The sequence below is a fragment of the Girardinichthys multiradiatus genome, chromosome 18 (assembly GCF_021462225.1).
Source record: "Girardinichthys multiradiatus isolate DD_20200921_A chromosome 18, DD_fGirMul_XY1, whole genome shotgun sequence".
Taxonomy (NCBI): Eukaryota; Metazoa; Chordata; class Actinopteri; order Cyprinodontiformes; family Goodeidae; genus Girardinichthys; species Girardinichthys multiradiatus.
In genome coordinates, this window is record NC_061810.1 from 10,060,206 (window position 1) to 10,076,968 (window position 16,763).

Sequence of the window (16,763 nt, forward strand, 5' to 3'; positions counted from 1 at the left end):
TTCATAAATACTGGCCACTACTAAGGTTACAGTATCCAACCCCTCACTACTCACATGTAATCTTTATATTGGGGAAATATAAATAAATGAATAAACAAAATGTGCAATAATCTGGTTGCACAAATGGGCAAGGAGTAGGGATGGTACCTTTCACATTTGAACCGATACGCTACTGATGCCCGGTACCTGGGAGCTGGTATCAGTACTCAACGGTACCAGTTTTCGATACTTTTGTGTGTGTTTATGTGGTAATAAATGTTAATTTGTTTAATAATAAAATCAACAAATTTTTCAAAGGTTTCACCATAGTCAGTTAAAACTGATTGTTTAGGAAAGTTGGTTTTTATTTTAAATACATGGTAGAGTTTTAGTACTTTTGTTTCCAATGCCCTCAACCTTTTTACATTTTGGCCTTTTTGTCTAGTCGTCCGCCTTTGTACTTTCAAAATGAAGCACACAGTTAACCATGAGCATGTGGAACGACCCTTTCATATTAACAACTTGGAAATATACAGTGTGTAATTCAAATCTTTACCTTTAAAGGTGGTACTTAAAGTAACCAGCAACAGGACAAGCGGCAGAAAGACAAGGAAATCTGTAACATATTGTTAATGTTCATTTCAAAGCATTTTGTAGGAACAGAGACTATATGTAATTTTTAAAAGTTTGAACAGCAATTATGTTTTTGTGCAAATTAAGTATAGAAAACCAAAGAAAAGAACACAGAAGCAGTTCCAGTCCTAGACTTTGCCATTAAAACAAAGATAATTCCTGCTGAGCTCTGAATGCAGCAGAGTTCAGAGAAAAATGAAGCTTCAAATAAGCGTCTATTATTTCTGGCTAATAAATGAAAGGTGTCCAGGATGGTGAGTGAAAATCAGCCCAAATTCCTGTTGTTTGTAGCGCAAAGTCTTGTCAAAAAGGTTTTCAGCAGGAGAGATCAGAGGAACCCTCTCTTCTTTTAGACCAAGCTTTTTCTTTCAGATTAGACACCGGTTCAACAATAGCAGTAAGATTTCTTTCTTCACTTTTGTAATGTAGTTCCAGACATTTTGTTGACATGCTGAACCTCATCTAAACTTTTATAATGGTGTGTGTACTGTGGCTCAGGTGGTACAAGTCCGTCCTGTAATCGGTGGGTTGCAGGTTTGAAACCCCGCTCCATCTGCCCTTAGTTTTGTCCTTGGGCAAGACACTTCACCCGCCTTGCCTGCTGATGGTGAGCGAAGGTCGGTGGCGCCAATTGTATGACAGCCCCACTTCTGTCATTGTGTGGCTATAATGTAGTCAACCACTGTCAGTGTTTGAATGTGTGGATGACTGATTGTAATGTAAAGTTCTTTGGGGTCCTCGGACTAGATAAAGCGCTTTACAAGTACAGGTCATTTACCATTAGATTCTTTGGCTTATTTCAAGGTTTATTCTAAAGAATGCCAAACAGTAATTTAGCTTTTAATGATTAAAATCTTATTTTCTGTGATGGACAGATTGCAAATAGACAAACCTTGTTACCCAGTTACCAGAGACGGCGACTCGAGTTTGAGACTCCCGCTCAAGTCTCAAAAATATAAGCATTCACACTTGACTTGGACTTGTGTCCTCAAAGACTTGAGACCTGATTTGGACCTGGAAAAAATGAATTGTGCACATCTCTGCCAGTGGTGCATTTTGTGATGACAAGTAACCGCTTCCAGGCTGGGTGCATTATTTTTAGTGAGTCCATTGCATATTGTTACAGTAGTTGTCTAACATGCTATAATCATCTTATGTTGACAACCTAGACATTGTTAAAACAACACATTTTTATACATTTTGCATAACTCAAAGTTGCTCTTATCCAGAAGACACTTGACACTTGGTGAATGTTAAATTGAACAATGAATTAAAAGGAAGAAAAGTACCTCCTTTCCAATACTATATGACATCTATCACATAACTTTGACCTTTCTTGCCTCTACAATGATCTAGAGCAAAGCCTGAAGTGATGGAATGTGCTACTTTAACCTCTTATTAAACAATTAATCAGATTAATTGTGATTAATCGATTATTTAAATAATTGTCAACTAATTTAGCAATCGAATAATCGTTAACTGGAGTACGACTCTAAAACATGCCATTTGTTCAAATAACAACCCACTCAGAGCTGTGATTAGGCCAGAATTTTATAAAAAATATATATGTTTTGCATAGTTTTAGCTTCACCTGGTTCAAATTACGTAAAACATCTCCTATTAAGCACCTTTTGTTATTCGATTATTAATCGATTAATCGAAAAAATTATCGACAGATTAATCAATTATCAAAATAATCGTTAGTTGCAACCCTAGTGCTAACAGAACCAGGCATGCAGGCACCAGTATGCTTCATCTACATTTTGATGGTGACAACCTAAGCCTTCAGTTTATACAGTTAAAACTGCAGTAGGTAACTTTCGTAAAAATTTATTTTTAACATATTTGTTAAAAGTGTCACTATGTCCTGACAATATAACATGTGACAGATAATCTGTGGAAAAATAAGCTCTTCTGGCCCTTCCCAGTGGTCCTACCGCCGTTTGCAGAAAAACACCACTCAGTCAGAAACAACCAATCAGAGCCAGGAGGAATGTCTTAGCATTGTCAATCACGCTCATGTACCTGCTCACAGCCCTTCCCTGCACAGCGCTTACCATCGCTCAAGATCAAGATAGCCAGTGTGCTGCAGCTGTGCTAATTTTTTGAGGACCAAGTCTGTAGTCAAAGTATGGGCAGGCCGTAGTCAATGTAAAGCATATTTGATGTTTCTTCCTTACAATTGAGTGTGGCATAGCTGTTTATCCACCAGCATCGGTGGCCCTTACTAGCCTGCGCGTTCACGGCAGGCTCCGATGTGGAGGGAGGGCTATAGCACAGCAGAGAGCAAGGGGGAGGGACCTGTAAGGCCTGCTTGTTTTCAGGCTAAGTCCTCAATTTTCTCAGAACTCCCTACTTCAGTTTAACAACAGATGCACTAAAGGGGCAACATTGAGACTACCCCAAAAACAGGAATGGTTTTGCAGGTGAAGGCCAGACATTTTCCCGCCTTATTTTTTTTGACTTGCTGATGCTATTAAGTAATTATAGTCTTTCTTTTTTATTGTGAAGGTCTTACATGTTTATCAGAAGGATCTTAAAAACCCCTAAGAAGTCTTACTATTAACTTACTGAAACTTGCAGTAACCCTTCTATTATGATAAAGTTACATATATAGGGCTAGCAAAATTGAACCTTGAAGGGGATTTTGTGTTTAAAGCATAAAAACAAGTTTCCAAGTGATCCTAACTCAAAAATGAGTTGCATAGCAAACCCAGGAATATTAGAAAAGCACAGCTTAATACAACTGACTTTTACCTATTCCCCGCCTTACAAAGAAAGGAAGAAATTAGGTTGAGGTGTTGTTTTTGTATATCACGTGTTAAAAGTAGGGGGGAAAAGCCATTTTAAACTGAGGGGAAAACTATTGGCAAAGGACAGGAGGGTGAGGATAGAGAGATGAAGAGGAGGTGGAGGATCATACAAGAAATAGCCCTTACTAAGCCATCATTATCAGAGGTGAGTGTTAGAGACTGAATGGCCTGTCATTATTGGCACCCTCTCTTTTTCTCAGTCTGTCGCCCGCTCATTCTCTCCTCATTCTCTGATACTCTCCAGAAACTGAGGGGGAGCAATTAGATGGAAATCATTAGCTACGTTGCTGCCGCCATCAGAGATCATTTGCTCTTATCCTCTTTCTCTGAGCGTCTTCCTCCACCATAAGGATGATAAACTGATGACAAGTTTGATTGTAATCTGGCTTTGAATACTTGGACAATGGTGAACTGAAAAGAAAGAGGGGGTTGCTTTCTGTTAAGTTCTTAGTTAAAAAAATAGGAAACAAAAGTAGGACAAAAGAAAAATGAGACATTCAAGAGGAGATTATAGGATAAGCTTGTTTTTGTTTGGACCCTGCTTGGCTTCACAATATTAGATTTGCAGTAGTTGCATTTAAAGAACTCTGTGCTAGCAGTTTTTTTTTAAATCCTAGCTAACTTTTTTATACTCTAAAAATAATCAAATTCAGTGTCACAACTTTAGAGAAGAAAAAAAGAATCTCTGCTAATAAATGATCCATTTAACAAAGCATGAAGTTTCGGGATATTTGCCCCTTTTTATTTGCGGCTGTATTTAAATAACTTCCCTCTTACAGCCCTGCTGACTTCATATACATTTTTAGTCATCTTCACTGATCCACTCATTTCCCTGCTGCTTGCCATGGGTCAAGGATGCAATAACAGGGAGCTGAGAAAAGCACTCCTCTCACTAACCTCGTCTCCACCTCAGCGTTGAGGACCCGGAATCGCACTCAGACTGTGTTTAAGTGTATTTAGAGTGTGATCTCCTCCCAGTTGGACATGCTGTTAACTGTTTCTCAGGGAAGTGTTCAGGAAGTGTTTTTGTTAGATGTCTGAAACATGTCACTAGTGACTGTGACTCTCTCTTGCTCTGGCATTTAAAAGGCCTTTATATTCTAGCTACACGTGTGCCTAAGATATGGGTAAAAAGGTACTAAAGCAAAATTCAAACCAAACAGATTTTAATGTAAAAAAGTATTGTTACCACGACATCTTTTTAACAATATACTCCTGATCAAAATTTCAAAGGCTCCCGCTTAGTTGAACATACTTGACTTCGCATACTCGAGGCATACTCAAAGCGGACGTCCTCTGGGCACATTTGCGCAAGGCTCAATTTTTACGACCATAAAAGGTGTCACTCAATAAATGTCATACGTTAAAGTCTTCACATTGACCTGTTTTATTTGTGACACACTTCTCCGAGCAACCTGCGGCAAGGACACGCAGTGCCACTGCTGCACTAACGGGTGCATTCCCCTTTTTCATTCCTAGTCTGGTTTGGTGGCCTAACCTACCACCTTCTTTTGTTTTCCGAAAGCTACAAGGCAAATTAACTCTTCCTCCTTTTCCGATGATGCCATGGCAGAAAGTACGGGAAATGTAGGAATTAGTCATGAGAAACAGGTACATTAGGAAATTGGTACCCTCGACTATGAAATCTCAAATTGTGTGCAGGGAGTCTGTGCTGCTCACATTACAAACACAGTATGCCCCACTCTGTGGGAGCCTTTAGACTGGGGAAACTCAAACAGGATGTTTATTGTCTAATTAAGTTCAAAACATAACCCTACAAATCTGAACTAAAAGTGTGAAGAAAGTATTCAGCACCGAGCAGCCCCACTGTCCGGGTTGATTACTTCAAAAATAAATTCAGACATTCTTTGGGCAAATGTTTACCAAAGGCTGGTTAGAACGTTCCTCCGTGTGGTGGAGATTGCTTCACAAAGGACATCCACCTCCTAGAACTGACGTGTTTTGCAAACCTTCCTTGCCATCCATCCGGAAATGTTCACGGTGGGATTTAGATCAGAAGAGCATGCAGGATGTAGGACATTCTTCTCCTGGAAGAAGTCAATTGTCATCCAGCCGTAGTGAATGGCAGTGTTGTCCTGGTAAAAGATCCAGTGGTTGCCACACCGACGAGTGCTCTCAGTCACAACTGAGGCCCACTGCATCATCGCTACAAAACCAGCCGTAAGTTGAAAGAAAAAGCTTCCTGATCTTGAAAACATCTTCAGTAAGAACTTCTTGTCATGACAGTATTATTGGACGCCATCAGGACTGTCCAGGTAAATTTTGTGTTCTGATTAGAGACTGAAACGTTCTTCCATCTTTCTTAGTCTCAGGTTTGTTGCTTCCCTGACATGAAGAGAGACATGGCATTTGAAGACATTTGTTGCTCTTCAAACTCTTCTCTCACAGATGCTGTCCTATAGTTGTTGGCCTGCAGTCAGTATCGGGAGGAGTCACCGTGTCTATTTGGAGACACCCCTTTCTGATCATCCGGCTCAGCACACATGAAATAGTTTTGCGTCTACCTCTTACTTTTTTTCCGTTAATGCTCAGGATCTTCCTCTATAAATTTGAAATGTCTGTCATATTGCATCCAACTTGTACAGCAATGGATCTTCGCCATCAGGAATCACGACTGTGTGAAAGCCTGGTAGAAAATGACCGAAACGACACATTTAAACACAGATATTGACTTTTAAGGCTTGTCTCTTGAGTATTTCTTATCAACTGATGAACATTCTGTTTGAGTTTAAATACATTTTTGTAAATTGAGGATAATGGTGTCTATCACCGAAAACAAAGCCTGATCATGCACCAACATAACATAACTATCTTTTACAACGTGTCTAAAATGAGTTAGGTCATGCATGTTTAGTCTGATAATTAAATTCAAATTGTAATTTTTGAGAAAGTCTGTCTGTTTTCCACAAACCAAGCTTCCTACTTCAATGTTTGTAAATATGTATTGAGGTCAATTTCTTGTTAAAAATCAATTTCTTAAGGTACATCACATCTCTTTTGTTTGACCAGTGCAGAGCCTGCACACAATGGCTGCTGAAGGACAGTATGAGTGGGCTTAAATAGCTGGGAAACAGAAGAAAATGCTTTCCTAACGAAAACAGTCTTTAGTTTATTTTATTTATTACATTTTATTTGATTTAATAACATAAAATAAACAATGTATTTATGAGCGAAAAAGAAAACGATGTATAAAAAGGAGCAGAAAGAACAACAATCTTATGTCCCTTATGTCAAAATATCTATCTACTAAACAATGATGAACTAAACGTTTACCAACTATGTACTACCTCTGTGAAAAAAGCAAGCAATAAGGAAAGAAAATATCATTTTCATATATAATAATATAGCCATAACTTGACATCATAATATCTTTGCTTCTTTTCTTAAAAATAAAGTTTGATCTGCTCCTTTTGGTTTGTTTAGATGGATTATTCCACAGATTAATTCCATAAACAGAAATACAATGTTCTATCACAGTAGTTCTGATTTCAGTTTTTTTAAATCTCCGATCCTCAAATTATAAATACAATATCCTTTGATAAATCTTTTTTACAAATTTACTACTAATATGTTATAGTGTATTTTAAACATAACTTACAAAATATGATATTCCACCAAGTCATAAAATTTGATCAATTTTAATTTCAGGAATAGTGGAGTTGTTGGATCTCTGGAACGTTTTCTACTTCTGATTGACAGTTGATTGACAGCTCTTTATTGCAAAATAGAAATGGAATTAGTATATGTTTTACAAGCATATATGCAATAAGTCAAATACGGAAGGATCTGTGAATTATATAATTTAAACTAAGTTTTATAATTTAACGAGTCTTCACTTCATATCTTACAAACGTGACTATACCACTAAGTGGATATGTCTAAATTGTGCCCAATGGGCCATTTTCCCTCCATGGTGTCATCCGAATCGTTAGTGTTACAAGGTCTCAGGGGTGAATGGGGAGTACGGAGTACAAAGAGAAGTGTCTTGCCTATAGTCAAGTATGGTGGTGTGAGAGTCATGGTTTGAGGCTTCATGAATGCTGCCGGCTGAGGGAAGCTACAGAACATTGAGGGAACCATGAATGTCAACCTGTGACATACTGAAGCTCAGCAGGATCCCGTACCTTAAGAAACTGTGCTGCAGGGCAGCATTCCAACATAACACACTGCCTTGCTAAGGACCCTGAGGGTAAAGGTGCTGGACTGGCCAAGCATGTCTCCAGACCTAAACCCTACTGAGCATCTATGGGTGTAGGGTTATCCTCAAACAGGAAGGGGAGGATTGCAAGGTCTCTAACATCCACCATGATGTTGTCGTGGAGGAGGGGAAGACAATTCTAATTAAGGCAATGCTGGAAAATAATGTAGGCCACACAAAATGTTAACACTTTGGGAACATTTTGGACATTTACAAATAGGGGTGTACTCACTTTTGTTGCCTGTGTTTTAGACATTAACGGTTCAGTTATTTTGAGGGGACATCAAATTTACACTGTTAAAAAACCTTTATAAGTTGTGTTAACTTCAAATTTTGCGTTTTATATTCAAAATCAATAAAAACATTTAATAGTAATAAATAGTCAGATAAATACTGTAATAAGTTCTACATCTCTTTATCTAGCCAATGTTTAACATCGAACCTAAGGTGTTGGGGGTTTTCATATGTCTGGCGAGTGTTTAAAAAACAATCCAGACACAATGACTGTTGTTAGCTCCTATTTGCAGTGCTGTTTTTAAATAGCAATTGAGGATCAGAAGAGCTCTCAGGACTACTGCTTAAAATAACGTTTGTACATTCATCTTGGTATATTTAGATATGTTTGTAGGATTGATGAAACAAATTCCATCATTTATGGTGTTAAACTGTTTCACTCGACTTTGATCCTCTACAGAAATTCAGAATGGGGCTGTTAGGAGAACCAAATGTTTAAATGAGGAGATGTTTTTGTGGTATAGTGATGCCAAGCTGGCCTCTGAAATGTTGCACAACCGAACTTGTTCTTTAATCTGCATTTTCAAAGAAGTGACTTCAGCACCAGCATTAATTTCACAACAAAATATATTTGGTGCATGGTGGCGCAGTTGGTAGCACTGTTGCCTTGCAGCAAGAAGATCCTGGGTTCAATTCCTGGCCGGGGGTCTTTCTGCATGGAGTTTGCATGTTCTCCACGTGCATGCGTGGGTTCTCACCGGGTACGCCAGCTTCCTCCCACAGTCCAAAGACATGCCTGTTAGGTTAATTGGTCACTCTAAATTGCCCTTATGTGTATGAGAGTGTGTGTGGTTGTTTGTGTGTTGCCCTGCGATGGACTGGTGACCTGTCCAGGGTGTGCCCCGCCTCCTGGCCATAGACTGCTGGAGATAGGCACCAGCTTCCCCGTGACCCACTATGGAATAAGCGATAGAAAATGACTGACTGACAAGCAATAAGTTGCAACAGGAATGTCAGTAAATACAACCTCACAAACCTTTTAATAAATCTGCTTGCTTGAGTCTCTGAGCTAATTTAAGGTCCTGTTTGTAGACTGTATTTCCGTAACTAAAATTAGTTGGATTTGTCTGTGTACTTAAATTTGCACATTGCTCTGTCACTTATTGAAGTAAACACTTGGCTACCACATTTTCTAATTTTAAGTAAAATTTAGCTAAAATAATAAATGTTTTGGTTGTGGGTTGCATGATATAGATCAAAGGAAACAATAATAAACTGAGACATATTTTCAACAGAATTGATTAGCCAATCGTTCTTGCTACACAGTCATTTTATCCCTCTGTTAATTAGCAGCAGCCCCTTTATCCTTAAGGGCCTCCTGATGGACTGCTCTACTCAGGGACTGGGTGAAAGGCTGGGTGTTTGTCATGTCATATTTGGGGAACGTGGACATATAAGGTAGACACAAATAAATCAGTAACCTAAAAACATACACTTAAAGCTAATTTAGAATGTAAAAAAGATGCATGGAGGGCCAGGAGCACTGCAAAAAGAAAAACTCCATTAGAGGCCCACAGGAGAAACAGGCAGCCTTCTTAAAGACGTCCTCCAACTTTTCTGCTGTTAGACCATCTACTGCAAGTATATCCTACCCTTACTAATGCCAATTTAAACTCATGCTAGAGGATAAATATGTACTTAAGCCTCAACAGAAGTTTGTTCCACATCCTTATTTGCAGTATATTTACCCAGTACTGAAAATGTATGGGTTTCAAAACATTAAAACAAAAACGGCTGCTGATTTTGTGTATTGATCATTCGCTCTAACATGAGTTGTTGAAATATGTATGACTGTCTAAACTATTTCAAATGTATCCCCCATTACCAATGCTTTGCAGACCAATTCAGTAGTTACCGTCTTACCTGTTACCCTGAGACATTTCTGGAAGAGCATAGATGTTGTTCTGAAACTTTTCTGACCTGCTTCTTCTCTTGTTTTATTTATAAAAATGTATTGGCACAGAAATATCTTAGTAAAATGTATGGCTATTTAGGGATGTTTTACTGTTCTCCAGTGAAAGTCCCTCAGATCAAGCAAAAATAAATCCAGCAGAAACTATAGCGTGCTCGTGTGCACACTTGCACACCTCACAGTTGGTGTACAGTCACAGCAGTCGTCTCTGCTTGCCCGTGTTTAAGTTAATGGCTAATTAATGTTCTGGTGGAGCAGGCTCCCAGGGGAGTACTGGAGAAACACCCACTAACTTTAACTGCAAGAGGTCAGGATGTTCTCTTGGCCACTTTATCATTCTCATTTGTCTTTTCTTTCTGTCTCTTTTACCCCTGATTTCATCTTTTTCTCTCCTCACACCTCCTGCTGCTCATCCTAAGACAGTTTCTCCTTTTTTCTAACCACCTGTCAATGTGACCATTAATCTCAATTCTCTGTCATTAGCAATTCCCCTTTCTCTCCTTTCTCTTTTTACTTCAGTCTCATCATTACAAAGTTAGTCGCAGGCACACTTCTGCATTTTTCCGCTCTGTAAACACCAACAACATGCCCTTGAGCTCAAGAAAATATGCTCCCACTCAAGTTTAGCTTCTTAACAGCCAGTCATAAAACATATGATAATTGAAGAGAAAACCTCTGCTCTGTGTGCACTCAGTGCAGCAGTTATCAGCAGTCTCAGGTTTGTTGCTTCCCTGACATGAGGAGAGACATGGCCTTTGAAGACATTTGTTGCTCTTCAAACTCTTCTCTCACAGATGCTGTCCTATAGTTGTTGGCCTGCAGTCAGCATCGGGAGGAGTCACCCTGTCTATTTGGAGACACCCCTTTCTGATCATCCGGCTCAGCACACATGAAATAGTTTTGCGTCTACCTCTGACTTTTTGTCCGTTAATGCTCAGGATCTTCCTCTATAAATTTGAAATGTCTGTCATATTGCATCCAACCTGTACAGCAATGGACCTTCACCATCAGGAATCATGACTGTGTGAAAGCCTGGTAGAAAATGACCTAAACGACACATTTAAACACAGATATTGACTTGGTTTGTGGAAAAACAGACAGACTTTCTCAAAAGTTTAGCTTCTTAACAGCCAGTCATAAAACATATGATAATTGAAGAGAAAACCTCTGCTCTGTGTGCACTCAGTGCAGCAGTTATCTTTCTGTTCTGTGGAATCAGCTTCCACAGCTCGCATGCAGATAACGGAAGCATGTTTTATTATGGAAAGCCCACAGAGGGCAGCACAGAAGACCTCACACTTAGATTTGCACACACCATCAGGAGGGATCGTTATAATGGAAAATGTCCAGTTTGTAAAACTTGCACGTGTTAACAGTACAGTCAGAAACACAGCTCATTGTTTGGAATAAGCTTTAATCACTCACCGAACACTAAGCTGAATTACTGTGATGGGTCTACCCGATGTTATGCTAATGACAATTGTCCAAATGTATGTGTACGGCATTAAACCTGGAGTGCAAATGAATAATTGACTCAAGCTGACGTTCAGTTTGGTTTACTCTTTAGATTTTGTTATGATTTAGTTTCAATCCTTTAGTCAAACATAATTTATACAGCACATTTAAAACAAAAAACATGCAATTACCAGCAATTACCAACACACAGGAAATGAGAAATGAATCTAGAGACTAATCAGCAGCAATAAAATGTTAATCAAATAAACTAGCATTAAATGTTTTTGAATAAAAGTACAATCTGAACGGCAACAAAAAATATAGTATAAATATTACATCGTAAACTAAAGGCAGTTCTGGCTGTTAATTACTCACATGTGAATTATACTAAATTTGAAGGTTCAATAATAAGATATGAATATGTTATTTTTACAATTACAAAGACTGCCTTAAAAAGGGCTTGGGGAATGGGTATATTTGAACTCTAACTGTGGTCCTGCAAACATCTTTGCTCCTAAAATATGGCGCAGGCCTATCTTTTTTTCTCTTCCTGATGTTGTGTTAATTCAGTTAAAATGTAATCGGATTGTATCAGCCTTTGTCTTGACAGTGTTCAATTGATGATGTCACACATTGGATATTTTGTTGTCCTTGGAGACAAACTTATTGGCTCTTGTGTAGCTTAGCTAATTTAGGCAAATTTAGGTGATTGAGGTGAAGATTTAAAAATATCCTTTTTCACATTTGAACTTTTCTCATGCAATACTGCCAAAATGGCTTGGGAAATAAACTGCCAATTTTCTAACTTCCTGTCAAAGCTAGCTGTGCTGCCGTGCAACACTAGCTCATACATAAACGGGACCAAGACATTGGGATTCTTAAGTTTCAGCTGTGATGTTAGTTTTTTTTTATTTATTTAGTTTCTATAGCAGTGTTACAGCTGATTTCTCTGTAAGCATCCGTGATCCTAAAAATTAAAGCTGCTGCAGATTTTGTGAAAGCTTTCATTTAAGCTAAAGCTGCTAACAGATTCTGTTAAGTTGCTCTTCAGGTACAACCCACCCTTTTTGGTGACCTGCTGCGTGCTTGGCACACCCGTTTTCCCTTGCTAATGACTCCATCAATCTTTTTTAATTTAGTAGCAGAACTCAATTGTTATTGGGTCACATTTACAAGACAGCTGTCCTTGAAAAACATGGACTGCTTAACTTTATCTACTGTGGTAATATATTGGGACACTGGAATGTCTTCAAATTAACTTGAATAATTTTTTGGTTGCAGTTTAAAATCTTCAGTTAAGCCAAAAAGATGAGAATCTAAGTTTGTTAAATCTGCTTTCCTTTTTTCTGCATAGTTTATCTCTGCTTTTCCATTTTCTCCTTTCATCTGATCCTCACATGAAATGAAGCAGTAAGAATATGCTTCCGCAGTTAGTAGAACGCATCCTTTATACATCTTCTCCAACTTTATACATGTTATGAAACAGCCATTTTTTAGACATAATTATCAGAGTCAAATCTGAGAAAAATTTACTTACATGACTTATTCTGAAATCTGTCTTAAGTTTTTGAATGTTTTTATTGTATTCAGTAGTGGTTCTTGGTGTTTGATTGTAAATAGTGTCAAAAATGTATTATTGCCTAAGTTGACGGTGCTTTTTATTTGTCAATTTAATAAAAAATGTTATGTAAACTGTTGTCTTATAAAAATCACCCCAAGGCAAATGAACTACAGTTTTACTCAGCTTAAGTGGTTTATACTATTTTAATTTCCTTATTTATATTTCAGTTCTTAAACTTAATTATTAGCAGCAGCATTGAATTAACCATCCACATGTTTCTTTGTTGTAAAAATCTGAAAGCTAAGTGAGTTTTGGATTTGCATTTCATTGGTTTTCATAAGCACTTTGCTAATGTGGCACAAATTTATTTAGCAACTCTGACTCTGAAGTAGTTTTTATAAATAGTTGTGAAATAAAAGGGCCACAAACATTCTACAAAATGTATTAGTTTTATTGTGTTGGATTAACTACACTCACAATTTATTAAATTACCAACATTAGATTTCATTTAAGCTAAAGTATTTTTGTGATTTTTTTTACTTCTGGGGTAACTAAAAGTTCCTTACACTTAGACATGTTCACACATGTTGATATCAGTGGACATGGCAGGGTGCAGTACCCACATCATGGTGACCTTCAGAACAAAGCTACTGCACTTCTTGTCTTATGTAGCAAGTCTCATTAGATGTACAACTCTCTCTCCAAATGAGCTGCTTCGAATTTAAATTACAAGGAACCGAACATGGCTGTCTCACAGCTGCCACAGCTAACATAGCTGAGTTCATGTAGCCCAGCAGCAGCTTAGATCCCATCTTAATTAAAAGTGAACCTATGCCTCAGTCAGGTCTCTCAGTGGAGCCACTGCACCCTGTGGTCCTTACAAGCCCCCCTTGGAAAATGCAGTAAAATCCGGTTTTAAGAGTGTTGCTCATGTGATGTTGATAATATTCATGCCTGATGCAATGACCATATTTAATCAAAGTGTAACCAGATGATTGTAAATAACCCTTAATTTTATAAGGAGGATGAATGATTTAAGTTGACATCTTGTCATTAGCATCTAATATCGGTGATTAGAGCAGCTAGCATCGCTAAACATTTTCGGATATATACCATTGAGCAAAGCTGCCCGACTCCAGTCCTCGAGAGCAACACTGCTGCTCCTTTTACACAAATCCCTTCTCCAACACACCTGAATGAAGTGGCTGAATTACCTCATCAGCATCCATTCAGATCTGGAGAGGCCTGGTAAAGAGTGATTTATTTGATTCAGGTGTGTTGGAGATGGGATGCTTCTAAGTCACAGGATGGTAGCTCCAGAGCTCTGGACTGGGCACCCCTGCCTTACAGAATGTAGGTCCTGACGTTAACTTTCAAGCTCTAATGTATAAAACGGAGCAGCTTTGCTGGTCTCCATATGACTTTGTGTTTTGTCTTGCTCTCTCTCGCTCCTTTGCAGCCTGAGTCAGTTGCAGACATGTCTCACCATGTAGTAGTTTCCTTTTAAGTAGCAACTTGCATGACTTTGCTTTCCCTGACTAAATTAACACCTCAATGATGCAGAACATGGTAGCATGTGCTTATGGTGTGTTCACTCATCGGAAATGTGTTTTTTTTTTTTGTCTGGGTTTGACTGACATCAAATTCATAACTCTGATGCATATGGTACTTTTCTATACAGGTTAACATCTGATTATCAAAGTCACATTAAAATGAATTGTTATCCAACACTTTCAACTCTCCTTCTGAGGAAAGTTGGCGGTAGTTAGTTAGTGGATGTAACTCCATGGAGCGCTGAAAGTAAAAGATTTAATGGACTGTTTTTGTGAGTGAACCAATGTTAATAAAACTGTTAAAACGTGGATCTCTCTTGTTTTATCATTTGATCAAAGTTGAAAAAGAGCACTTTAATAAATATTCAGTGGCTAGTTTTAGCAGTTTAAACATGCGTTAAAGCATCCTTCAGAAGGATTAACATGATTAACTTTTTTCACTCCAGTCCCACATGAAGTTTTTAGCTAAATGTTTGTATTTTATTTTAACTTGGAAATGATGTTGTGAATGTTAATCCTCCCTTCCTGTTTTTTTTTTTCCTCTTCCATTGTTTGTTCCTTCTTTCTCTGTAGCTGGTGCTGTTTTCAGGAAAGCTCAACACCATTGCCAGCATTGTGACCATTTTCTTCCTGCTGGTGTATGCCGCGGTGGACTTGGCTTGCCTTGCCCTGGAATGGGCCTCTGCACCTAATTTCAGGTACACTTGCAGAATAGACACACACATCCCACTTGTTTTGTTGTGTTTTTTATACTTTGACATTTTATATCTGCTTGTGGGGGAGGTTGTTTGCCTGCTGGATGCTGCTACAGTGACGGTATACTAATTAAAATACATAAAACTGGCCAGTGCTTACAGCCTCACGGAAGACAGGGAATAACTATAAACTGTGACTGTGGGTGTGAGGCCTGATCTGGATGTTGGATGATGCTTAGAAATGAAAATTTACAGTGTTTTTGTGCGCAAGTGAGCGTATCCATATTCCTCAGTCACTTGCAGTGATCCTGATTTATGAGAACTCCCTGATACTATTCTTATGCATCGCTTGGATTACCTGTGGACAGGGCGGATGTTTATGTGACTGGATGATATTATGACACAGCCAGAGTTTGGAAATTTGATTCACCACACACCTTTTTATGAGTCATTCCACATTTCCCCATCAGCTGCTGATGTTGTCATGCAGAAAAATATCCTCCAGAATCCAATAAGCATACTGTTTTTCCAGAGGCAGCAGATTACATTCGGTGCTGCTTTAAGAATTAGTCTTCTGCAGCAAAACTCAGAAATGAGTGCCAATGAATGTTAAGGTACTTTAGCTTCTGCTATTGGACATATCAGTAGACTGTACCTCAGATGCTCATAACCATAAAACTGAGAGCTCTGCAAAGGATGCTGAGCAAAATGACGAACATTTTGTTAAACAAATATTCAGAATTACAAGTAGCATAGTTACAACATACATCCACTTCTGTTCATTTATTTTAACATGTGAAAGTCAGAGTTATCACACCAGATATTTTTACCAGATGTTCGTCTTGACTATGTATCTATATATATATATATATATATATATATATATATACTTATATATATATATATATATATATATATATATATATCGTCAGCAGTGATGCGGGCGCTGTACCGGTCTGTCGAGGTGAAGAGAGAGCTTAGTCAAAAAGCGAAGCTCGCGATTTATTGGTCGATCTACGTTCCTACCCTAATCTATGGTCATGGGCTTTGGGTCATGACCGAAAAAATTAGATCACAGACAGAAGGGCCGAAATGAGTTTCTTCCGCAGGGTGTCTCGGCTCTCCCTTAGAGATAGGGTGAGAAGCTCGGTCATCCGGGAGGGATTCAGAGTAGAGCCGCTGCTTCTCCACGTCAAGAGGAGCCAGTTGAGGTGGCTCGGGCGTCTGGTTAGGATGCCTTCTGGACGCCTCCCCGGTGAGGTGTTCCTGGCACGTCCCACCAGAAGGAGTCCCAGAGGAAGAACCAGGACACGCTGGAGGGATCATGTTTCTCAGCTGGCTTGGGAATGCCTTGGGATTCCCCCGGACGAGCTGGCCCAGGTGGTTGGTGAGAGGGAAGTTCTTTTTGGAAAATTTTACAAGCAATATGCTTGTAAAATTACATGCTTGCAGCTTCTAGAACACATGCTAAATGAGATAACTGAAGCTCAAAATAAAGTAATTTTTTAAAACCGTGTTAAACATGAAAATTAATTGATTTGCTTTGTCACTCTTTCACTGAGGTTATTAATTATGTCCCTATCTGTGTCTCTGTGTCTGCATACTAAAGATTTTCGTATGTACGTTACACTGTGGCATCCAGCGGTGTA

General features: G+C 38.6%; 1 protein-coding gene across 1 annotated transcript in view; it reads left to right on the top strand.

The window, feature by feature from the left end:
- The window catches only part of zgc:153039 (uncharacterized protein LOC767698 homolog), a 94,735-nt gene that overhangs the window by 46,194 nt on the left and 31,778 nt on the right, over nt 1-16,763 (top strand). The window contains exon 9 of the mRNA XM_047391930.1: nt 14,993-15,117. Coding sequence (XP_047247886.1) covers nt 14,993-15,117 — 125 coding nt within the window. The remainder of the gene's footprint in view (nt 1-14,992; nt 15,118-16,763) is intronic.